At 37.3% G+C, this 26703-nt stretch overlaps 1 protein-coding gene across 1 annotated transcript in view; it reads right to left on the reverse strand.

Annotated features, from left to right (window-relative positions):
- The window catches only part of LOC107588287 (neurexin-3a-like), a 296505-nt gene that overhangs the window by 218062 nt on the left and 51740 nt on the right, over positions 1–26703 (reverse strand). Inside the window, exons 5-7 of the mRNA XM_016276323.1 lie at positions 8493–8794; positions 7377–7421; positions 6097–6258 (exon numbers count right to left, since the gene is read on the reverse strand). Of these exons, the coding sequence (XP_016131809.1) occupies positions 6097–6258; positions 7377–7421; positions 8493–8794 (509 nt within the window). The remainder of the gene's footprint in view (positions 1–6096; positions 6259–7376; positions 7422–8492; positions 8795–26703) is intronic.

Here is a 26703-nt window from a genome sequence, read left to right on the forward strand (position 1 = left end):
GACTTGGGTCTTGGGAGTTTTATTTGTGACCTTGTCCTTGTCTTCTTTCTGTTAATGGTTATTTATTTTGTACAGCACATTGGTCAACGTTGTGTTTAGTTGTTGTCACGGTACGTGCGGGGAGATGAAGCGAGGACTCAATTGCTGGAGAAATGGTATTTTATTTTAGCAAAAAATTAAACAAAAACAAACAGAAAAATAGGACAGGCAGGCCTAAAGCTGCACACATGCAGACACGAAACACACACCATGAAAAATGACGGATCAGCACAGGACGGCAGACACAAGGAGAATAAATAGGAACCAAACGAGGAGGCTAACGAGGGAGACACAGGTGGAGCAACTAAAACAATAACGAGGTAACAAGATGGGAGGGGCCAGACAATAGACAGGAGAGAGCACATGGCAACAGACAAACACAACACAAGCCATGTGCTCCCAGAACACAGTCATCTGGTGGCCCTCCTGGGCACACCGGCTGAAGACTGTGACAGTTGTGCTTTATAAATAAATAGAAATTTAATTGAAATACAGCTGAAAGAAATCCTACCATGCCACAAAGCGGCACTCACACAGTTTTCTATTAAATTACATTATATTTGTCCCAAATTGTTGTTAATATACATGACTTCACCCTAGGCTGTAAAATTGTATATTGTGCATTTTTCAGTGAAACATTTGTCTTTCTGTGGCTCTAATAAAGTCTGTATGCTTCACATACATTTTGCTGTTTTTCTAAACACCGGCACTGTGCTTTTTGCCGGGTGTGTGACTAACATATTTTGTTATTTAGATTAGATAACCATCGCATGTTCTAGAATAGTATCAATTAAAGTGTGACAGTATACAATACCCATACATATGTAATTTCAAAGCTATGGCCTTTTTGTAGATATTTAAAGATGGCCATGTGTTAATCTCAACATCTACGAATACATTTTTACATTTTGAAGTTGCTTCTGTTAACATTAGATAATGAACTATGAACTAAATATAATGATCAATATATAGGCTAATTAATATTAAATATTGATACTTTTATTCATGTACAGAGTATGGTTCAGCACTGTTTTTAATAGTTTTTTTTAATAGTAAAGCACTATTTTAGTTTTCGTTCAGTATCCATTTTGAAAACCATTGGTTGATTAATTGGAATCGTCTAGTGTGGACCAACCTAGATATCGGTATCGGTAAAATCCACTATCTGCCGACCTCTAAAAAAAACACATAAGATGACAGTATAAATATAGTTATATTTCATTCAATAATGAAAAGTATTGATAAAATTATTTTCATTTTATTTTACTGTTTGTGCATTTTGCAAACGTTATTTATTTATTTACTATTACTATTTTTCGACAGCTTTTCTCAGGTTCAGACTATGGTGCACATACTTGCTTTTTCCCTGTTTTCTGCTTCTGCTGAAAAAATGCCAGTTAAATTTTAATTTGAAGCACATGGATTAATTCAATGAAATTATTATAATTAAAATTGCATATTTCTTTGTATTATTTATGCTTATTTGAGAACTGCATTGTTAGATTAGCAATGCAAACTCAGTTAAAATCAATTGGAGGAGATGTTGACCAATACAAACTGGTCACTTGTGAAGTTAAGATGCTGACTAGGTAGACAGTAGGCATGAACTCAGTGTGAAGAGAGGGGCGGAGCCGAGAGCCGTGGGAACGGAGCGAGGCCGGTGGAGTAATTGCGAATGCGCGACACCTGCGCCACTCACTGGTCTCGAGTCTCATGGAGGAGCTCCGGAAGGATACAAAGGAGGAGTGACGACAGGGAAAGACGAGAGAGGACCAGGCCTGGATTTTATTTTGTGTTTTGGTTTTGTTTGTGGCCTGTCGTGCTGTTTTGAGTTTATTTTATTATTAAAGTTTCTTTGAATGTTCGCCGGTTTCCGCCTCCTTTTTCCCGACCTACAAACGTTTGTTACACTCAGTTTACTGGGTTTTGGAACAGAGTTCATGTGTCATCTGCAGAGTCAATTCAACATATTTTATTATTGTGCACCTGTGTGTCAATTCTGCTGATGAAATATTGAAAATATGTCTTTCCACAAATCTCCAGTGGATTGAAAGTCCATCTACTCTCACTGACTGCTATGAGCATGAGATAAGCAAAGGCATATTTGCTTGAATTTGAAGCTAAGGTTCTGTTGTAGTGTACATGCTGTTGAGCTGAGAACTGGAAGAGCGGCTATGCACATTCTCAGGGTCCTTGCCATGCCCGCGGCCTTCTCTCTGCCTGTGCTGGGCCTGTAGTGACACCCGCATTCATCATCCACAGCTGTCTGCTTCTACTATAAATCTCTGCCTACAGTGCCTACCCACCACTCTCAAGGAATTAATAGCCCCCAGGTCAAACTAGAAAAAACTTGGAAATGAGTATAGAATATTCACTAGTCAAGCATGCCAGGTGGCCCTTTGTGGATGTTTTGCATGGGAGCTCAGGGCAATGAGGTGCAGAAGGGTCTAGATGGCCTGGTTGGACATGGCATAACAGGTCATGGCTTTCGCCGCCAAACCGTTGTCTATCCGCCTGAGTGGATCTGGTTTCGTTTGCAGCTTATTTAACTTATTCTTTCAGAGTTCGTTTTGTTTTGCTCAAACCTTTGCTAGACCACAGCTCATTTGCATACACTGTATTAAAATGTAATTTTCCTCACAAGCTCAACAGTCTTGAACCAAATGCTAATGCTAATTAGCATGCTAACATGAGAAGCATCTTCACTTTCAAAAAAACAATTTAGCCACATGACCTATGGGAAAATATGTTATCAGCTCATGGCTGCTAGCCATTTAAAACAGACCATCTAAAAAGTCGTCTTAAAGAGATGGAAAAGGTGAAAATGTTGTCATCATTTACATGCAATTCCAAACCTATAAAACCCTCTTTTGTGAATAAAACAAGATATTTTGACGAATTTGGTAATTAAACAGGTTTGGTTATCATTGACCTCCATATAATGGACCACAAAAAATAAATAATAATAATAATATAAAATAGAAATAAATAAATCTTAAAATCAGTTATTTTTCTATTATTTATATTATTATACTAATTATTTATATGCTATTGTAGAATTTATTACAATTTTGAATTGGCTTTTATTTTTACATTGTAAGTTTTATAAGTTTTCAGTTAATTTAACATTAAACTACAACAACACAGCTCAAAATATTTATGTTCCACAGACATGAGGGTGAAACAATGACAATTTCTGGATGAACCATGTCTTTCATTTATTTTTTGTTTTATTTCATCAACATATTCTAAAATATCCTACATATTCCTTGCATTTGCACACTACATGACTGACACAAAAGACAAAGACCACTCCTGCTGTTTCAGGCTGGCCAGTATTCCAGTTCTGAGCTTTTGCCAAATATTAACAGTCCTGCGGTGCTTACCGAAACAAATCTGCTGGATAGCGGATGGGAGAGAGCGAGTGTGAGAGGGAGAGAGGCTGGGTCAACCTATCTATCAGAACTCTCACATCCATAGAGCTGGCTCTGGAGCAAGTGTCCAGAGAGCAGGGACAGTTTCATCCAGTCGGCCCAGCAAAGTGACAAATGACAGTCACCATGCGCACATCCTGGAAACTGGTTGTGATGGCGGAGCACAAAGGAAGGGAGCCAGAGTCCAGCTCAGCAGTGGAGGCTGCTCAGTATCCAGTCATTAGTGCTGGCAGACCCCTGTGCAGCCACACGCCCCGCCATACCCTGATTACTGCCCTTCACGCTCAGCTTGAAAGACGGACAGAAGGCAGCTCTGAGGAAGCCTGCGACTATCTATACAATACTCTTCTTCATTTGAAGAAAGAGAAAGACATTTGTTGTTATTTGTGCTATTGTGATATTGTTATTTGAGCTAAAAAACTTCATCATTTTATTTTGAAAAAGCTGTGGTCTTACACAAATTATTAATTGAGTGCATATTCTTGTGATTTTATGTTAAAACCAATTTTTGCATCCTCTGTCCTATATACAGTAAATAGATAAATGCAGTGTTAAATGTGTATGTGCATTACCTTTTCATCAACATGACTGCAGTAAGCATCTTGTGCCACAGGGTGGTACACTCTACAACACCACTGTCTACTTCTAATAATAGTTACTATCACATGAGTTTAACAGAACAAAAATACCCCAGAGCAGGCAAAATGTGTAGTGAATAACAGTAAAATAAAAAGGAAATTCATATAAAACAATAAATATTAAATATATAATAATATCAATATTATAAATAATATAAATATCATAAATATAATAAAAACAAATTATAAAATTAGATTTTCTTTTTTCTTTTTGCATGTTCTATGCATGTATAACCAGGCTTATAATTAAAAGGAGTAGAATATACAATAACTATATCAGAAAAAACAACAACAGATGAATGCATTACACATTTCAGTGACCAAAATGTCATTTTTACTTCACAAAAAGTAAGAGCACAGCATTAGTAAGCTACTGTGAACATAGTAATTGCAAACACAACAAAGTCTGGACATTTTAGGTTGAATTGAACCCAGCTAAAAATGCAATATGGCAGTCTTGAGGTCATGTCATCCTGACCAGATCGTTGATAGTCTCATGCCATATTACAAACCCCATGTGTCTGAGCGGCCACACGTGATCCATAACAACTACATCATTTTCAGCTTCCACATCAAATGTGAGGTTTTAAAAGCGGAGAAGTGTATAAAATTACTTTTCATCCTTGGGCTCAGACTATGAGAAAGAGTGTGAGGAGGAGGTATCTATCATTATGGCCACTCTTGGGTGGGTGAAGGATGTATAAGTTCTGCTATCTCGTCTTGAGCAGCTCTTAGCATCCAGTTCACCTATCTAGCAGAGCAGTGTTATGTAAGCGTTCGCTATATCGCAGCACACATGAGACTGATTACTGTAATCTCTGACATGGGTGGCAGTTTTTTTCAAAACTCAGCACAGTGAACAGGGAATGAAATGAGTTTTTTACGCAAACGCCGTTGTTGCAGGTTTTTAGCCCTGCGATAGGAGGGCCGGTCTGAGATGGAAACGGCAGTGATAGCTTGATGGTGGGTCATTAAAAGATAGCAGGCTGTTGTAGCACTCACTGCGAAAAAGGAGGTTCTGTTGTCTGCTGTTTGTTCAGCATGAATTAATGGAGGATCTCGCCAGCAGCCGTAAAAACAGAGTAATTGCCTATTTCCAGCTAAATTAAAGATCAGTCCATTTACTGATAATGTTATCCAGACTTGACAACGAAGGAATGTGGAAATGAACAGCTGATCGAAGAGAATTACATCTAACTTCTGCAAACAGTATAATGGCTCTTAGAGGGTGAATTGAAAGCAAAAACAAAACCTGTCTGGATCATATTTCACCTCAAAAATCAAAGGGAAAAAAAAACACTTTTTGAAACTTTTTTAGGACTAAGATGGCTTGCATTGTGACAATTTTCATGAAAAGGTTTTTCAATATCATTACTGCATTTATATTACATTTACCACAGTCAATTTTTTGTTGTCTTTTGATGAAAACCTTCCTTAAATTAGGTTTTTAATGTATTATAATTACATTAAAAATAACAATAGATAAATAAATAACAATAAAAATAAATAAAAAAAGAATGGCCCTACAAATAGGATTCATTTTCTTTATTTTATTTTTTTATTAAGTGGTGAAATGTGACATTTTAATTTTGCATTTACAGATGTCTTCATGTCCAACTGTTCAGCAGAATCTCTTTGGGGTTCCCTTTTTGAGAATGCTGCATATCATTATGCAAAGTCTCATCTCATCCAATCACCCTAGCTTCTTCTCTGGCCTGTGGAACCTTAATCAAATGATTCACCACAACTGAAAACTCCAATTAAATACGCCTGAAACAATTTCCCATCTGGGCAAATAGCGAATTTCATTAGAGAAACACACCACGGGTTACGGTGTCTGCTCTATCCTTTTCACAAGATAAGCTGTACTGAATCTATTATTCTGCTCGGACGGTCTATTCAAACTTGTTACCTCTCAGTCCAGACAAGGATATGGTGATATGATGCATGTCGTTGAAAGAGCGAGGTTCGTCCAGACCACCTACCTCTTTCAGGCAACCCATAAAGTTGTTGCTGACAGGAGACCCAGGTAAGTCTGCTGTGCTTGGACTTCCTCCGACGTAGAAGAAATCATCTGATCCCAGCATTGTGTAGTCCTCCTGTGTATAGCCTGTTGTGGTCAGGATGCCGTCCACGGATATTGTCACCTGATTGAGAGGAATGACAAAAGGAGAGGGAAAAATCCATTCATGAACATCATGTCTGTGACGACCACTCGACCAGGAATAGGTTAGCTTCGATCTTGCTGGTTTGTTGACAGTCTTTGATTGTGTATCAAAGGCCTGCACTTCGAGACTTTTAGTAGGCCGTTCTTGTCTAGTATTCATAGGCTTACAAAGGACAGGTAAAGAAAATATTTTTCCGGTATATTTTCTTTATCTTTGATGGTGTTAGAAATAGTTTTCTGGTTTGGGACGTTAGTTTGAGGGGTTAGTGTTATGTAACAAACTATAGACAAATTGCTTGTTTTTAGTTCAAATTCTGTACACACTGGGTTAGTTGAGTTGGTTTGGATGCATGCATCCAAAATGAGCTAATACTACCACAAATGAGCATGCAACACAGATGGTCTTTTTCTGATAAAACGTTAATAGTGACATACAACCACTGCAAACATGGAATCATGCATCTTCTTCAAGCCAAGACAACATGCAAGAGGAAACAGCACATATAAGACCAAAGCAAAAGCTACAGTATGAGGGGTAATGAGGGAGGACACAGGCAGTCATGACCTACACCACAGTACAAACAGGACAGGATACTTGGCAGATGGTGGGTTGCTCAGACAAGAGTTTTGGTGTTAGTAACACAAGGGCTGATCCAGCATGAATGGGTCGGTGCGGCATGTGCAAACAACTGGAATCAACTGTCAGAGCTCCAGTGCTGAAATTGTTTTTTATTATTTTATTTTCATACTATTGTTTTCATCGCTTTTTTGTTTTGGAAAGCTTCTGCCAGTTTTTGACAGTATTTGATTGAAAAAAATGTAAGAAAAGAAAAAAAGGGCTTCTTAAACAGACTAAGCCTTCAAAAACTAAAAAAGGGCCAAAGAGGAAGTTCAAAGAAAGAAAGATACAAAATGTCAGTAAAGCTGTGGTGAAAAATGGGATGAGGACATTTGAAATGAAAAAGGAAGAAATCCCCAAAATACAAACCCCAGTCTGTTTATTTTTTTATGAAGCCATGAAATCCCAAAAAAGAGAAAGAAAGAGGGCCAGGAAAACACATGGTAAACCCAAAAAAGGACAATAAGAATGATAACTACCAGACAATGTAGTTTGTTTACCATAGCGTGTCCAATACCTGAATGCTTTGAGAAAAGGGGGAAGAAAGGAAATTAAACAATGAACAAAAGGGTTGTTAATAAAATGAAATAAACTGAAATGAAGTCATGATGAGTAGCACATTAGTTTAGGTTCTGGTTAGTAAATTAAAGACTCTAGTCAATGGTTCATGAGTGGTTAGTCTGGGTCTGAATAAATGTCATCCACAGAGAAGCAAAGCATATGAGTGAGAGTAAGAAAAGTTGGAAAAGAAAAAGAAACAGCAGATTCTCTACAGAGCCTGTGGCATTTCACTTTTGTAAAGGCATTGCTCTTGTTGGCAAGATCTTAAAGTGCAGACTCACTTCCAGAATATATTTTTCACCAATAATTCAATTTTTTTCTGTCAAAACACATTTAGCTTTGATTTTCAGGTCCTTTCTAAAATAATGTTTCAGAACGTGTTGTTTTCTGCTACAACCGTGAATTCTGACCTCTATCAAGCTGCCTCTTTGTTGTGATTCATTTGGTTTTTGACTTTCCTCGGGCAATTGCATTAGGTAATTCTAATGCATGTTCTTGTGATAGTAAAACAGCTATTAAACAAAGTGAAAAAAAAATGTCACAGTCCTAGTGGATCAGAGCTGAAATAGCTAGTGCTTGTGGGCACTCACGCCTCTACACACGCCTGCGCAAAAAGCGACATCCTTTCACTCCTGAGGGGCAAAACCAGCCTAAATATTTACATATTTTAAAATGCAGCAGCGGAGTGATTTAACAGTTCAACAAAGATTGGCTGTGGGTAAATGGAACGGTTGAGGTTGGTTGGAGCCTCTCCCCGCTGCCCTGATAAGACAGACTATTTGGAGAAGTGAGGTGAACATCTAGAGGGGTGACAGAGACAGCCTCTTGAAGCCATCGCACTGATAGCTTCAGACAGAGGTATATGCCTGAGGAGGCAAAACATGAGGCAGCGTAGAAGAACTCAGAGAAGAAATAGTTGCATTAGCATCTCAAAGAACTTAAAATAACCGAAAATGCTAATTTAAACAATATACAATGGCATTTAGTTCTGAATTAGATCAGAAAACATAACATTTCAACCGCTTTAGCATTACCTGTCTGAGGTTGCGTGTGACCTTCACGTCATGCCAGGCATTGTCGTTGAACTTGCCATTGACAGGCTCGACAATGGCCTCGAAGGCTCCGGAACCCAAGTTGATGACCAATGAAACGGCCCCATCTTTCAGGGCCAGGTTGACATAGTCTGCTGACTTGCCGGTGTGAAGGATAAGGCCATTTCTTTGCCAGGTCTTGAAGGACAATGTGATCTCATCGCTGCTGCTCTGGATGGGATTCTGAGACAAGTCGTAGCAGAAGTACTCAGAACCTCGGAAAGTGGCCACGTTCTCTTCTCGTGCTATAAGAGAGGAGAAAAATGGGGTTAGAACTTCTTGAAACTAAACAAACCCAAATATACAAGCTCTGAAAGTTTCCTGAGACCGACCACTGAAGGAGTGCAATTAAGGTCAGGCCAGATGACACAAAATGAGACAAGATGACACATAGCCAAGTGTGGGCAGCAAAACACACAGAGGCTGTGCATTTAAAGCCAAAGATCTGGTGAGCTCATCAGTGAGATAATTTCTCTTGTTGAAGCATATATGCGCTAATGTTCAGTATTTGTGTTGCATGTCTCATATGAGTCATAATCACAAAAGTTGCAGTGCCCTCCAATCCATCAACATCAACATCAATATTGGTTAAACTCCTCAAACTATGACAATATGCCTGATCCATGAGATCATCCAGAGATGATACAGATGCTGCATCTGAAGTGGCATTTCGATTTATTTCCGTAGACTGTTTAATGCGACTCAGAGGTGGGATGAATGCATATACACTACATAAATAATACTAACATAATTAAAACAACAATTATGATATTATTGTAGACAATGCATTTCATACACCTCTATTTAAAAATACAGTAAAATAGAACACAAAGCATAGTTCCTAATAACATCCTTTAAAGTCAATAAAATGGGATGCTACCCATTTTACGGCAGTACATATTTCACAGTGAAACGAAAAAATGTAGGGCGGGACTAGGGATGTAACGATTACCGGTGTGACGATAAATCATGATAAAATTCCCCACGGTTAGTATTACCGTTTCATCTTTTAATTATCACTAAAACCGTATTAGATTACCGCGATTTGAACAACTCGTGATAAATAAATACTGTCCAGCATAAAGCACAGTTTTAAGTAACAGTCTCACGTGCGCACAGCACACAGAGTTGTTTCGTTTTGAGTGAAAACAGGGCGGAAAAGCTGGGAGGTTTTAAAAGAGTGCTAAGGGAATTATACAAATGAATATATGAATGAATGAATTATATGAATGTACCTCTGAAGGTTCTGACTGTCTTCAAAAACGATTCGATGGCATTTTGTTTTCATCTTCGCTCCATGTAATACCTAAACAAAGTGTTCTTAATCGCAATACTGCTTTGTCCACGGAGGTTACGGGAAACAGCTCTAATTCAGCTTTCCAATAAGCGCCACCTGCTGTCAGCGAGTGGATTTACATTCAGCTTGCGTGCAGTTTTTGTCTGGCCAAAAACGGACCAAATTTGCATGCCCTGCTGTAAATTTTGACCGGTTGATGAAAAACAAGCTTATGTGGATTCTACACATTTAAACAATTCAGATAAGTTATCTAGAATTATTTATGGAGCAGATAAAATACATATAATAATTTATTAATCAATTATCATTTTGACATATCTTTTCTTTATTTAAAGGCTGAAATGTGATGTTTACCTTTTTATTAAACTTTTTCAAAGCTTTATTTGAACATTTACATTAGATATTTCAACATGCTATTAAACTGTTGTCAGTCAAGTTGTCATTTAAAATCCGAACATCATTGGTAATGTTATTGTATTAGTGATTATGCAAACAAAAAGCCATTTTATTTGTTGTTTGTTGATTTTCAAATATAAAACTTGGTGAAGTGATTTATGTATCGGTACTTTTTAACATCTCCAGCACATTTTAACAATACCGTGATAATACTGATAACCGTGATCATTTTGGTCACTATAATCGTGATAAGAAATTGTCATACTGTTACATCCCTAGGCGGGACTTGAATTTATCCATGAGGTTTTGATTGGATCAAGAAAAATGGTCTCTATATGAAAGGTGGTTAATGGGGAGGAGCTGTAAAAAAAATGTAAAAAATTAAAATAAAATTGGTGTGATCAGCTGAACAAGAAAGTAATTTCAGAGGTGGAAGATGATAGATTATGAGGAGAAACTTTGATAACAGCAATTTTATATCAAGTTAAGTAGTTTTAGTGATTGCATGCCAAGATCCCATTGGTCATTGTAATTCAGAGTAGATTATCTACTGCATCCACACTTATGGAAATAAGTTCACTCCTGGTTCCTGTGGTCCCCAGGCCATTAATCACCAAGCTATGCTGATGTGGCTCAGAGGAGGCAAAAATACACATATCTAATGGAAAGTTCCTCAAAACCAACACTGGACATCATTTACATCAGGCAGCCAGAGAATGGCCTCAGCACTAATGGCATTATTGATTTATCAGTGCTTCACTTGGGCCACCGTGGGGTCGATATATTCTCTGGCTAAATGTTGACAAAACACTCACACGTCCAAGTCTATGCTCCACCTCAGCGATCAGCATTAGTGGATGTAGCATGTGTTTTAACTGACCGGGTAAAGACATCTTGACCTGTTTTTCACTGAACTAAGGGAGCCTGAGCGGACTGCAGGGTTGCAGAGCAGATTTTCTCATCAGGGCTGGTGCTAGTGCTCAGCTGTGATACACTTCACATGGTAATAAACTCATGGTTAAGAACGGAGCAAACTGACTGACGGTGGAACATATTGGAAACACATGGGACCCTGATGCAAAAACAAAAATCCACTACTTCTGTGCAGTCAGAGAGATGATTCAGATTGTATCGCACATTACGAGGCTGAAAGAAACAGATTAATGAAAGATGACTGGATGGATAGTGGGAAAGAGTTTTGTCCAGCAGGAGAGGGTAGTGTATCATCCATGTGTCAAAAACTGGCAATTAGATGTAATTGGCTACTCGTAGTGCAAATCCCACACTGCTGAAGAGACTTTCAATCTATTAATATTTGGCTAGACTGTACAGGAAAAATAAAGAGAGCTTAATGTTTAGCCTGTGGAGATTACTGGACTTTGCCAAAGAGGGTCAAGGAGTACCCTAGCATCGTTCAACAAAACAGGTCTTTACAGGTCTTCTCATAAAATTCAGACCCACTCTGCATTGCTAGTCCACTTAGTGTTCATGACATTCACAACGGAATATAAATGTAATATAAATAATTTTAATAGCAATAATTTTCTAATAGGGCTGCCGCCTAATAGTCGACTAACCGTTAGTCGACGAGAATAGGCTTAGTCGATCAAAATTGTATTAGTTGCTTAGTCGCAGAAAAAAAAACCCACAGAAAGTGGCGAAGTCAGATTAGTTAACAGCTGGTCTGTGTGGTAATTAATACATTGGTCAGGACATGCAAATGTTTGTTTCGTTCATCGACCTCGAATGTGGCTTATCAGCTGAAACATGCAAGTAGTAGCATCATTACATGGCCGCTCGCTTTAACGTTAACCTAAAAAAATGTGCCCTTTTCAAATAGGGCTGGACAAAAAAAACCTATCTCGATTTCTTTGATCAATTCTGCGATTTCGATTTTAATCATGATTTTGACACACACAGACATGCTTTACAGTCATTAATGCATTCAGTGATAATTTGAAACATTTCCAAAAGAAAACCAATTAGAGCTTTATCAAAAAGCTGTAACATGTCTCTAGAACAGACATAAGGCAAAATAATCACTAAGTAAAGGTGTAACAAAATGTCCCTAGAATAGACATATGGCAGAAAAAAATTAAAAAAAATTTTTTTTGCCATTCATTGGTCATAGAGCTCTTCGTGGCATTGCCTCAGATGTTGAACTAGATTTGTTGAGCCAAGTTCACACGTACTCCGTCTGCAGTGCGTATACAGTATGTGTATGCGGTGCAGAAGCAGCACAGACTTATCCTGACTAACTTGGCGTGGTAACCGCATCCCTGAGATCCTGCCCTTCCGTTAAAGAGCCTAGAGAGAGTACTGATCAATTATTAATTAAACAGTGTTGTTTTTACTAAAGACATTTTACTGCCAGATGTTACCCTGCACAATCATCTTAAGCTCTGAATACTTAATAAGTGTCACCTTCCCATGCTGATATGATGTGGGATCACACACTGAGCAAAGTGGAAGATTTTTTTAAATTCTAGAATCAAAATAAATGAAGAACACTTTCATGAGTTTTGGGTCAGTAAGATTTAAAAAAAAATGTGTCACATGATCCTTCAGAAATCATTCTAGTATGCTGATTTGGAACTCAATAAACATTTCTTATTATTATCTGTGTTGCTGCTTAATATTTTTGTGGATTACATCCATTTAACCTTATATTTTAAATACATTTTAACACTTAATAGGCTAAAGTTCAAATTATCAGACTATGGTTTTGTTTATTATTTAACAAAACATGATCAATCTTATAACATGTGGCTGCATTGACAACATTAATTATTTTTAACAGTCCATATTCTAAGACCCACCAAACAGTCCTATTTTTCTAAGCTCTAATATACATAAAGAGACAGAAAGAGAAATCTCATTGCCAGACATTTGGCCAACAGAATTAATTGATCTGCTTCCACAAGCTATGTGTTCATTCATTGAATACATTTTTCAACATGTCAATATTTTAGTTAAGGATAATTAGAAGACAGTACACATAGTATACAGTATGTGGGATTCAATACCGGCCTTGCAGAAAATCCAAATGAGATTAAAATACAGAATAGCTACCATTTATTCATTCCTTTGTATTTGTTTTTAAACTTCCTCCTTTATAAAGTTTCCAGCCTATAATAAAGAACTGTCGCACAGACTACTGTGAACAAAAACCCGAGCACAGAAGCACATTTCTCACAGTTTCTGTCTCACTACAGCACTCTTTTCAAAACAAACCTTATCTGTATAGATTTTTAATGAAAATCCTCAAGGGGGCAAAGGTACTTAATCTCCTCTATAATGGAGAATCCGACAGAAAGGAGGGGTGAGGTTACAGCCTGTGTGCGAGATAGTAAACGTGCTGAATTATGAAATCTTAATGAAAACATCATTATTAGTCAAATCGGCACCAGGGACAGAGATTCTTATCGAGTCATAATTGCAATGGTCCGCTAAATCTTTTTCCGGAGACGGATGGTGGTGGTTTGGTCAGAGACGTGCTCATGCGTAAAGGTGTCAGAGGCTCACGAGTGGAGAAAAGTAGTGTCGTTAGAGAAGCCATTAAATCCAGCATGCTTTGGGGGAGGAGACCATTACAGGGTGAGAGCTCTCAACCTGTCAATCACATGTGAGAGGATGCAGGCAACTTTCTGACCAATTGGCCTCTCAGCTCCTAAGAACAAAACTGGCATTTGCCACATAGTGCCCTCCACAGAAATATAGCCTCCCATGACAGACACAGATGGAAATGATTAGAGCCCGACCGATATATCGTTTTGCCGATATTATCGTCTGATATGAGCCTGTCGCAGATATATCGGTATTGGCGAATATGCTGATATGCCGCCGATATGAAATTTTTTTTGGCATATAACGCAGATTAAATGCTTCTGAATGGTGTAATTACTTAGTTTATCTAGCAGAGCACACTCCATTTTTTTGCTACTGGCCACCCAGATCAGTGTAGAGATGCACAGATGAGCTCAAACTTCACCTGAGTCCACTGCTTCAAATTATACGCCCACCACCCACCCGCACCTATATTTGATCGTCACATTACAATGATTCTAATTCTTAGTTTTGCATAATGATATGATGAATGGATGGTTCATTTTTAACAGCAGATTCAGTGACGTTAGAGACTAGAGCTGATCAACGAATCACGGCACGTGTCGGCGGTGCATTAAAGCCTGTGTTATGGCCACCAGAGCTGATCGCGGCCACTCAGTCAATGCTGGTGTTTATACCGGCCACGCCGTGGCCCAGAACTCATGCTTATCACATCAGTCAAATCACATCGCGACTATTCGCGAGAATTTCTAATGTATTTTGCCGCGCCGCTCGTGTCCAGTGTAGAATAGAACCCATAATAATAATCAGTGATGTTGTCTACACTGGATGCAGTAAACTGATGCCTCGTTCCATTTATGACGTGCTGGCGCTAAGTTCAAATGATTTTCAATCGCTTTGTCGCATTCAGTTGCGGCGCAGACACAGTGTCAAGCATAGTTTGTCAGTACAGTCAGTAACGTAGCAGACTGAAAAGTTAGTATCTTTCTGCAGTCCAATAGATGGCAGTGCGGTGGTGGGTTGAGTCTGTTGAATAGTGATTTAACACTACGTTGTCACCTAGTTGGAGAGACTCAATTCTAAGTAAATAAACAACAATGTCCCTGTCTTTTACTCTCACAATGAGCTTATCATATTCGTTTGCTACATTAGTAGGGCCCTATGATTTCCGCGATTAAGAAAACATGGACAGAATCGTGGAATCCAGTCATAAAAACGGAATTTACTGTATAACGTGGAATTTCATGGAATTTGTCGTATTTTTGATGAATAAATAAAAAACAGGTCAGTACATATACATATATATATATATATATATATATATATATATATATATATATATATATATATAGACTGTGTCTGTGAATATTAAACTGCAAAAATACTTATTTAAATCTGAATCCTCATGTTCTGCATGTTCATTTGATTACCAGAAAATACACAAAACAGAATTTGTGAAAAATTATTATTCATTATTATTATTCATTTTAGATGTTTACATTTGGAAAAGCTGTGCTTCCTGCATAAACCTGCCCCTGTTGGTTTGGCAGTAGTTGCTTGCCCTACACAGTTACCTTTTTAATTTCTTAATTCAAGTTATAAATATGTTGTTCTATTTGTGTTTTATAAGTTATTTATAATAAGTGAAATTAAGTTTACTGTTAAGTGTACTGATGTCAGACTCATTTTGAATAATAAAGTTTATTGTTAAATTGTTAAATACCCTGCCTCCACTATATAGGCCTATGTTTGTCACATCATTATAAATGTTTGATCTGACCACATTTGAGTTATCATTGCAAAAATATGTTAATGTTTTCTGTTTATGTAAGCTATATACTATATTCTACATACAGTACCATTCAAAAGCTTTTGACTATACTGTACTATAATATAGCCTACACATAAAGAATATCGGCTGATATATCGATATCGGTATTTTTTACTCCCTAATATCGGTATCGGCCCCCAAAAAACCCATATCGGTCGGGCTCTAGAAATGATAATGCCTGTATCAGAGGTGGTGACATTATATCAAATATCTGAAGGGATAGTTCAACCAAATCCGAGAATTTTGTCATCATTTACACATCTAATGCATTTCATAATGTGACATCTTCAAGTGAAACGGAATATTCAGACGTACAGATGGTCGTGTAAGAATGACGTAATGTTTTGATTGTGGTATATGTAGCAAGTGTGTGATCATGCCCGATTGTGGGTGTGTGACGTGCCTAGCTAGGACAGGAGTAGTTGAGAGGTAGGTGAATATTCAGTGGGAAATAAAGCAGAACAAGACTTAATATTACCCATTCAGAATTTGATTGTTTCGTGAAAAAAATATTTCTCCTGGCTCAAACTTCCTTGTTGCCTTGTCAGCAGAAAAGTTTGAGAAAGTTACATTTTGATGAAATATTAGATTTTTTTTTTCCACAGACGAATTATGTATAACAAGATCAGGGACATTTTACAAAAATTTCATAAACATGATCAACCTTTCAGTTAAAGGTCATAAACTGCTGAAGAAAAAAAATTATTGCAACATTATTGCAAAATATTTTTTCTAAGTTGTAAATAAAACAAAGATTACTAGAATATGCTTTACAAGAAAATACTATCTCAGTCTTCCTAAGTCAATGTTACTTGTCATTTCTTTATAATTAATAGTAAAATTTACTAGCAATTTCTTAGAGAAAATTGATTCTACACCTTGTTTCATCACCTTTATTTTATAGCACTTTATACAAGAGATTGATTCCAAGAAGCTTGTATTTTTTCATTACGTTACACAGAATTTGCTTAACCTTGATCAGAAAAAAATAAAATGAAAACGAAAATATGCAAACACAAAACACACACAAATTATTTTTGATATCATCACGTTATGCACGAAAACACTCGAATAAAGATGCTTGTTCTAACATCAAGCTTCATCTTAAAAGTGACCAAAAGATTAGCACATTCTTGCAATAGAGTACATAATTAGAGCTAATCAATCTCCCTCAGTCTCTCTCTCTTCATCTGTCAACTGAGGGCAGTGTTAAGGCTAATCTTTCTCTGCAGATCCAGAGGGAGCTTCCAGACGGTGTGGTCCAAGCACCCGTCATGCAGTGGTGATGGAGAAAATCAATAAAAAGGGAAGGAGAAACAGGGCCCATCTCCCTCAGGCTGACCTAGAGAGACCCTGCTGTGCAGGCCAAACTCCCATCACAGACAGTTGCTGACTCACCAGCCTCTAGCAACCATATATTACAACCTCCAATTGTTAACTCACACAAAACTGCAATCAAACCCACCCACAGCTATAATATTAGATTTATATTGTACGGTACTTTTGATCAAGTTAATTGATTATTCAAAATTGCAGAGAACTTCAAAAAGTGTGATGCCAGACATGCTCTTGGTCATCCTGCTGTTGATGTTATTGTAGTGTTTTTTCCTCTGTTTACATAGATAGATTATGTCTATTCAAGATTTATTGACATGCAAGTATAACGTTCTACACTATCCATGAATGTTACAATATTAAAATAAAATTAATACTAAACTCTATACATATATACATTAGAAATGCAACGATTGCAATTTTCTTGACCGATTCCGATTTCCGTTTTTTTGGAAGTGTGACCTGCCGATTCTTTCTAAGAACTATAATTGACAGCATATACAAACAAAAATCTATGCAAATTTCAATGCAAAAATTTATTACATAATAAAATAAATTATTAAACATTACAATTCCCCCAATCTTGACTAAGTTACAGATTTTCTCTCACTTAAACAACTCTCAAAATAAAGTGCTCTGTGACTGGAAAGAGGAATAAATATTTAACTTAAAATGAGTTGCTGTATGTAACAAAACAGATGTCATTTCCCACTATGTTTATAAATGGTCATTTCCCCCCTAACCTTATTAAATGTGTCATCTTTCACATCAAATTCTTACTTTGTTTCAGTCAATATTTTGTCTAAAATCTAAGTCACTTAAAGGGGTCCTATTATGCTCTTTTACAAAGTCATGATTTTGTTTTGGGGGTGTACTAGAAATGTCATGCCCCTTACCATAGCCGCCTGCGAGCTTCAGTGTAAATATTGCATCAAAATCAAATCAATTTGAGCGCGATTTAAACCCGGATGATTGTAACCACTCTAAGTTCGTCTGCCTTGGGAAAGTTAGCATGTCTCCGACATAGTGATAACACTCGCTGCCTTCTCTAGTGCAGCTCAACCAGGTCTCGTCCCATTCGTCGATATTTGTGATATCACAAATCCTGGAAAATATGTGTTGTAGTCCAAACGAGTCGTTTGTTGTAGTTTTTGCAGATCTTTTTTATGCTCAAACAGCAACATTACAGACTAACTAAAGTTGAAAAAGTGAAAAAGCATAATAGCACCCCTTTAATTTTAACTTCTTGTTTATTGAAATACTATTGTATAAAATCAGTGTCACATTGCAATCGTGTTGATATTCAGGGAAACATCATGGCAGTATAATGTTGCTTACCTAAATCATATTTTATAAATATCTTTTTTTTTCTACCGCAGTATACAAATATAAATTTCTGGTGTGAGAAATATGTGAGACTGACCGGCCAGTTACCGATCCTGTCATGATCCTGCCCTCTTTGCTTTGTCTGTTTTGTCATTGTTTAATGTTTTCTTGTTTGCGTTGTGTGTGAGCACATGGCTCTGTCTTTGTTGTTGTCTGCCATGTGCTCCTTTCGTCCTGCCTACTTGTTTCCTGTTGCCACGCCCCCTTGTTTAGTCCTCGTTAGTCTGAGTGTCGTCACCTGTCCCTCTTGTTCTCTCCTTGTTTGTCTGAGTGTTCCCACCTGTTCCTTGTGTTCTTCTCTCCTTTATATTGTGCTCCCTTCCTCCCGTGTGTTGTTAGTTCGTCTTATTCTACCTGTTGGCCTAACCAGCGTTTGTATATGTCTCGCTGGTTGCCAGCCTGTCTCACCATTATTATTATTATTATTATTATTCAGAGTATCTCTGCCTATTTGCTTGTTGTGTTTTGTTTCTTGTCTGTCCAGTTCTACTGGTCTTTGCCAAATGTGTCATCTTTCACATCAAATTCTTACTTTGTTTCAGTCAATATTTTGTCTAAAATCTAAGTCACTTAAAGGGGTCCTATTATGCTCTTTTACAAAGTCATGATTTTGTTTTGGGGGTGTACTAGAAATGTCATGCCCCTTACCATAGCCGCCTGCGAGCTTCAGTGTAAATATTGCATCAAAATCAAATCAATTTGAGCGCGATTTAAACCCGGATGATTGTAACCACTCTAAGTTCGTCTGCCTTGGGAAAGTTAGCATGTCTCCGACATAGTGATAACACTCGCTGCCTTCTCTAGTGCAGCTCAACCAGGTCTCGTCCCATTCGTCGATATTTGTGATATCACAAATCCTGGAAAATATGTGTTGTAGTCCAAACGAGTCGTTTGTTGTAGTTTTTGCAGATCTTTTTTATGCTCAAACAGCAACATTACAGACTAACTAAAGTTGAAAAAGTGAAAAAGCATAATAGCGCCCCTTTAATTTTAACTTCTTGTTTATTGAAATACTATTGTATAAAATCAGTGTCACATTGCAATCGTGTTGATATTCAGGGAAACATCATGGCAGTATAATGTTGCTTACCTAAATCATATTTTATAAATATCTTTTTTTTTCTACCGCAGTATACAAATATAAATTTCTGGTGTGAGAAATATGTGAGACTGACCGGCCAGTTACCGATCCTGTCATGATCCTGCCCTCTTTGCTTTGTCTGTTTTGTCATTGTTTAATGTTTTCTTGTTTGCGTTGTGTGTGAGCACATGGCTCTGTCTTTGTTGTTGTCTGCCATGTGCTCCTTTCGTCCTGCCTACTTGTTTCCTGTTGCCACGCCCCCTTGTTTAGTCCTCGTTAGTCTGAGTGTCGTCACCTGTCCCTCTTGTTCTCTCCTTGTTTGTCTGAGTGTTCCCACCTGTTCCTTGTGTTCTTCTCTCCTTTATATTGTGCTCCCTTCCTCCCGTGTGTTGTTAGTTCGTCTTATTCTACCTGTTGGCCTAACCAGCGTTTGTATATGTCTCGCTGGTTGCCAGCCTGTCTCACCATTATTATTATTATTATTATTATTCAGAGTATCTCTGCCTATTTGCTTGTTGTGTTTTGTTTCTTGTCTGTCCAGTTCTACTGGTCTTTGCCCCGGGTCTGCCACGCTGCTGGGCCTGTGCAGTGCCTGATGCATCATGAGTGATTTTTGAGTGATGTTGATATATTGGAAAGCAGGGTGGCCGATGGCCGATATAATATGTATTTGAATTCATATTTAAGAAAATTGAAAATGGATTCAAAATAAGTGTAAAATAAACATACTAATACTCTAGAAGACAAAGTATTTTTCATAAATATTTAATAACATAATTTTTCAAATAAAGCCAAGGTAACACTCATTTTACATATAGCACACAGTGAATATGACAGTGGGCAAATGCATAAAGTGTAGCATAATTTGAAATCAGTCACGAGTTTAAAGTTTGTCGATCACGCATCTCCAGTGAAGCTGAACTCTCCTCCTGTCCGTATTCAATTCGCATGGACCATAGTACCGACCGTCATACAGAGAACACGCAATCATGCAGGTCACATGCACACTTCACAAGATCTCACAGCTGGATCCGACTAAGTTTGCAAGGTTTGTGAAATTAAATGTTCATTAGTCATTCAAAAATTTGTTTAAATTATATAAATGCGTATTTGCTGATGGCAAACGAGAAAGTATTATAATGTTTGCCTTTAATAATATTAAAGCAATCATTATAATACTTTTTTGTATACATTTTAATTCCTTTGTTTAACAGTTCTATCTGATATTAGATAGACTTCTATCCATATTAGACAGAACTGAATGACAACATTGAACAAGAGGGAGAATGTGAGCACTGTGTGCTCAGGCGCTGCCGCAGCCGTTCTCGGCGCCGTCAAAATAAAAGTCCCGCCTCGAACATATCGGCCAAACAGAAAAACGTATCGGCCGATGCCGATATTTGAAAAAATGGCAGATATCAGCCTTGGCGATATATCGGTCGACCACTATCTCTAATATACATACAGTATATATACACATATGTACATGAAGAGTTCATTTGCAAAAACCGATAAACGCCACTTTAAAAAAATTAGCTGATTGCCGTGCATTATTCTCCAGATATAGCGCGATCTGAACCAGGGCTCCAGACAAAAAAAATCGAATAAGGAGCCATTGGCTCCTATAAGAAAAAACGTATTATATAATTATAATGTATATTTTAATTATTTTTTAGGTGCCACAGAATAAACGTGGTTTTTTTTTGTTTGTTTTTTACATTTTAACATTTCAATCATACTGTCATGTGTTTATGTCTCATCTTTTCTTGACTTTATCAGCATTTTAATCCATCTTGTAGATGACCTGGGAACTAAGGTTCACTTAAAGTGGAAACTAAATGTATTTTCCAACTTGAAATATACAGTCACAAAGAATTGTTCATTACACAGAATCTGTACCAATATCATGGACCATAAACATCACTTGGCCATTGCGTGTAGTTTGGGCTCCTCCTCAATGCATCACGTAAACGTTGTCATACACTCTTAAAATAAAGGTGCTTCACGATGCCATAGAACAGGGGTGCCCAACCCTGTTCCTGGAGATCTACCTTCCTGCAGAGTTTGGCTCCAACCCTGATCAAACACACTTGAACCAACTAATTAGGGTCTGAAGGTGCACTTGATAATTACAGACAGGTGTGTTTGATCAGGGTTGGAACTGAACTCTGCAGGAAGGTAGATCTCCAGGACCAGGGTTGGGCACCCCTGCCATAGAACCTTGTTTGTCTAAATCAGTGTCTCTCAACCCTGGTGCTGGGCGCCCCCCAGCACTGCACATTTTGTGTGTCTCCCTAATCAACCACATCTGATTCAACTCATTAGCTCATTAAAGGAAACTCCAGGACAGTGTTTCTCAACCCTGGTCCTGGGCGCTCCCCAGCACTGCACATTTTGTATGTCTCCGTTATCTGACACTCCCATTTCAGGTCCTGGAGCAGTGTTTCTCAACCCTGGTCCTGGGCGCTCCCCAGCACTGCACATTTTGTATGTCTCCGTTATCTGACACTCCCATTTCAGGTCCTGGAGTTTCTTTTAATGAGCTAATGAGTTGAATCAGATGTGGTTGATTAGGGAGACACACAAAATGTGCAGTGTTGGGGGGCGCTCAGAACCAGGGTTGAGAAACACTGCTCCAGGACCTGAAATGGGTGTGTCAGATAACGGAGACATACAAAATGTGCAGTGTTGGGGGGCGCCCAGGACCAGGGTTGAGAAACACTGGTCTAAATGGTTTCATAAAGAACCTTTAACATCTGAAGAACCTTTAAAATTCACAAAAGGTTATTTGTGGCGAAAGAAGGTTCTTCAAATTATAAAAAGTTGAGAAAGAGATGGTTCTTTAAAGAACCTTTGACTGAATGGTTCTTTGTGGAACCAAAAATGGTCCTGTGAAGAACCTTTTAAGAACTTTTATTTTTAAATGTATGTCTTTCACACTTTCAGTCTGTTTTTCTTAATTAGTAAAATGCAATTTTATAGGAGGAGTTGAATCATGTAGACAACAGGTTAAGTAAAAATTGTAATATGCAATAGCGCATAGATATAGCTCCTCTTTATAGTCATCTAGCTGACTGATGAGCTTATGGACACCGAATGGTTATTCTGAGGTAAATGTATATAACGTTGCAATGTTTACAAGCTTTCCACGTTTTCCGCAGTTTGAAACACTGAATGAGCTTTTACATGAGACATTTCAGTAAGTTGTACTGTAGGCTATCTTATAAAATAGCCTACCTTCTGATGTTAATTCATGTTTATTACGTAGCTACTAGTAGTAAAGAGAAAGATTAAATAGGTTCACTTGCCGCTTGAACAGAGGCGCTAAAGCGATTGCGCCTGCCGCATTAAAGAGCGCCAAAACTGTATTTATTGTTTGAATTTCGTTATGAATTTGGCATAATTTTAAAGCTCATACTTTGTTTTTTAAAAAGTAACAAAGCACAAAGCTTTTTGCAATTACTGGATGGCACTTCAGATAATAAGAAGTTCACGCATTAACAGAACACAGCATAGACTAAGATCTTGTTAAGAAGAAGCCATATTAGTAATGATTATAAACTAGAATTGTTAGCGATATTGCCAATATCCACACAACTGACAGCTTTACCTGTTGTAGTTTGTTCAAGTTGTGAAATAGCTTTTCTGCACTTTCACTTCACCCGTCTCCGTCATTTCGTTCTCTCTCACGCTGTACAACTGAGCTGCGTTTAGCAGACTGTGTGTGACAACGCAGCTGTGCGGCAGAGATGAGGACTGTTTGAAACTCTTTTTTCCACTAAAACTTTGATGCGCACGCATTGTCTCAGTTTAATACATGAACATAACAAAAGATGTGATCGCAAAACAATCAGGAAAAAAGGCATTACTAATGCATCAATGACTAAAACGCAGCCTAATTTTCATTTTTGGGTGAACTAACCCTTTAACCTGTATACACTGGGTGAAACAAAAAGCTTGACGTGTTATTATTTGTTATTTCTTACGGTGATTACAAGTAAAACAGGAAGTCCAAACACAATCAAACTGCATAAGACCAGAATTGTGAACATCCAATTCTGATTTATCCCTTGAACCTTCAACTCCACATGTATAGGTTATGCTAAAGAAGATATAAAACAGGATTTCTCAAGAGGTCACAAAACCTGGTCAGTTATTGTAAAGATCAGAGCAGATGTACAGATGGTCGTAACAAGCCCGGTGTAAGAATGACGCAATGTTTTGATTGTGGTATATGGAGCAAATATGTGTGGTCGTGCCTGATTGTGGGCGTGTGACGTGCCTAGCTAGGACAGGAGTAGGAGTGAAATCAGCAGGGAGTTCTGGACTCGGACCAGGTGCAACAAGACAGGAATTCCAGATCGGACCATCTGTTGGTCTTTTGCAGAGCAAGCAAACATACAATCTTAAGTTCTGAAACACATTGTGCTTACACTAAAATCTTTATAAAAGATACATTAATGCTTTTGCCAGTTTAGATATAAAACGCATTAAAACACGATCAACATCAAACTTCATGTAATAAAGCCAACTTTAAAAATGAAAAAAAACTGCTATCTGCAGCACTAGATAGTTCACCCAAAAACGAAAATTTGCTGAAAATGTACTCACCCTCAGGTAATTTAAGATGTAGATGAGTTTGTTTATTCATTGGAACAGATTTAAAGAAAATGTAGCATTACATCACTTGCTCATCAATGGATCCTATGCAGTGAATGGGTGCCATCAGAATGAGAGTCCAAACAGCTGATAAAAACATCACAATAATCCATAAGTAATCCACATGACTCCAGTTCATCAATTAACATTATGTGAAGCAAAAAGCTGTGAGTTTGTAAGAAACAAATCCATCATTAAGGTATTTTAACTTTAAACTGTTGTTTCTGGCCAAAATACAACTCTATAATCCATAATAATGCTTTCTCTGGTGAAAAAGTCAAGTGGTGAAAACATCAAAACACACCAACATATTTGTTTAGAACGTTTTTGGACCATTTTCACTTGTAAACGGTGCTTGGATCTGTGCATATTTCTCTACTGATTCAGACCAGACGAACATTTACTGCAGATGATTCATTGCTGAGCAATGTAATGCGGAGGATCCATTGGTAAGTGATGTAATGCTAAATTTCTCCAAATCTGTTTCGATGAAGAAACAAACTCATCTCCATCTTGGATGGCCTGAGGGTGAGTGAACTATTTCTTTAAGCAACTTTCCTGGTAGGATGAGATCTTTTCAAACACTGGGTGGTAGATTAAACAAACTTCCCCATAAGCAGCAAAGCCTTTCTTCCTGAGTATAAGTATATATATATCCGTATACAATCTAGTTCTATCAGCCCATCTGTCAGCGATGAGAGTATTATCTCCTCACATACCTTGTTTTAGTGCAGCAAAAAAGTGAAACTACATGCTGATCAGCTCTTGAAATGACAAGCATTGCTGTGCCCCATTCCATTGAAATTGTTATTCTGCTTTTGAAAAGCTTCGGGATACTGTTTAAGTGTTTGCTTTCACAATCCAGGGAAAGCAATTTCATACTCAGCTAATTTAAATTTGCCAGTTCTTTTTGATCTCTGGCATTAAAAGTATTTCATTAATTTTTTCTCATATTTTCAATTATAGGTATGACACTCTAGGATTGAGGGACCATCTAAAGAAGAAGAATAAGAGAACAAAACTATTAAAGCAGTCCAACAGCAGTAAAGGTATTCATTGATCGTGTATAACTACAGCTGATGTGAAGCCATTAAGGGTTAATGGTTTCTAGATATAGTTATTACTGCAATCTAGAATTGATTTGACTAAGTACACTAATAAATGAACAGCTGTTGCTACGATTAATACTCCAACTGATAAAGCTGAATAAATATATCATGTTTAGGGTTGGCAAGAATGGTAATGTTTTTTTGTAACAAGTCTCTTATGCTTACCAAGGCTACATTTATTTGATCAAAAACCCAAAAAGCAGTAAAACTTTGAAATATTATTACAATTTAAAATTACTTTATTTTAATATATTTTACAATAAGATGTATTCATCCAATGGCAAACTTAATTTTTTACTCGTCTTCAGTGATACTTCAGAAATCATTCTATCTTGATTTGGTGCACAAGAAATATTTCTTATTATATCAATGTTCAGGATTCTTTTGTGAATATAAAGTTCAAAAGAACAGCATTTATATGAAATAGAAATATTTTGTAACATTATACAGTAAATGTCTTTACTGTCACTTGAACTTGATCAATGTATTGCACCTCTCCTTGCTGAATAAAAGTATTAATTTCTTCTTTTTTTAAATTATATATACAGTGGTAAATTGGGGACGGAAAGACAATTGTAAATAAATATAAATATATGCGCTGCACGTTTCAAGTCAAAACGCGACACGGCTGTCTTTAATTGAATGTATCCGAAGTGAACCGACTGTCCTCAGAAACGTGTAGTTGGCATTTTATTTTAATTTAACCTATAATTCCTGATAAAGCAGCGTTTATGAGCGTGGACCTGCTTTGTGTACAGCCGTTACCGGGGAAACCGCAATATTTCAGCGCTCCTAAAGCACTACCTCGTGGCAGAGAATGAATTTGCATTTCCAATAAGCCTTTCTTGCTGTTTATGGTCAGATCAATGCAAATATCAACGTATGTTTTTACGCAGCAAACACAGAGTTGTAAATGAGAAAGTGAATGTGCCTTCTAAAAATCTAAACAATTAAAACAGTAATATTTATATGTTTTAAATGAACAATTTTATGCTTGATTTATCCCTTATCATAGGGGATGAAAAGGCAGTAAGGCTGAAATGTTTTTGTATAAGACTTTTGTTTTTGTGAAAACCTGTATCTGAACTGTAAATCATGTAATTGTATGGCTCAGTACTGTATGTTAACACAGACATTGTCCAACCCCACTCATACTGTGTTCATTTTACTTGTGCAGTTCTTAAAATGGGTCATAAATTGCCTTACATTTATTTAAAAAAATTCTGCAAATACCCTGTAAATAGTGAAATAAAATTTATTCATATCTGATATTTGTGTATTGAAAATATTTTTGATTGACATTTAAACTCCTATCTGATTTTCTATATATATATATATATATTATTATTATTATATATTATTTGGACACTTTTTTTATTTGGGCTAGTTAAATACATTTTCGGGCTACCAAAATTTGAAGAGTACCTGCCCGAAGGGCTACCATGGATTTTGAAATTTTTCAAGCCCTGTATATATACAGTGGGGCAAAAAAG

The sequence above is a fragment of the Sinocyclocheilus grahami genome, unplaced genomic scaffold (assembly GCF_001515645.1).
Source record: "Sinocyclocheilus grahami isolate Dianchi unplaced genomic scaffold, SAMN03320097.WGS_v1.1 scaffold101.1, whole genome shotgun sequence".
NCBI classification, from domain to species: Eukaryota; Metazoa; Chordata; class Actinopteri; order Cypriniformes; family Cyprinidae; genus Sinocyclocheilus; species Sinocyclocheilus grahami.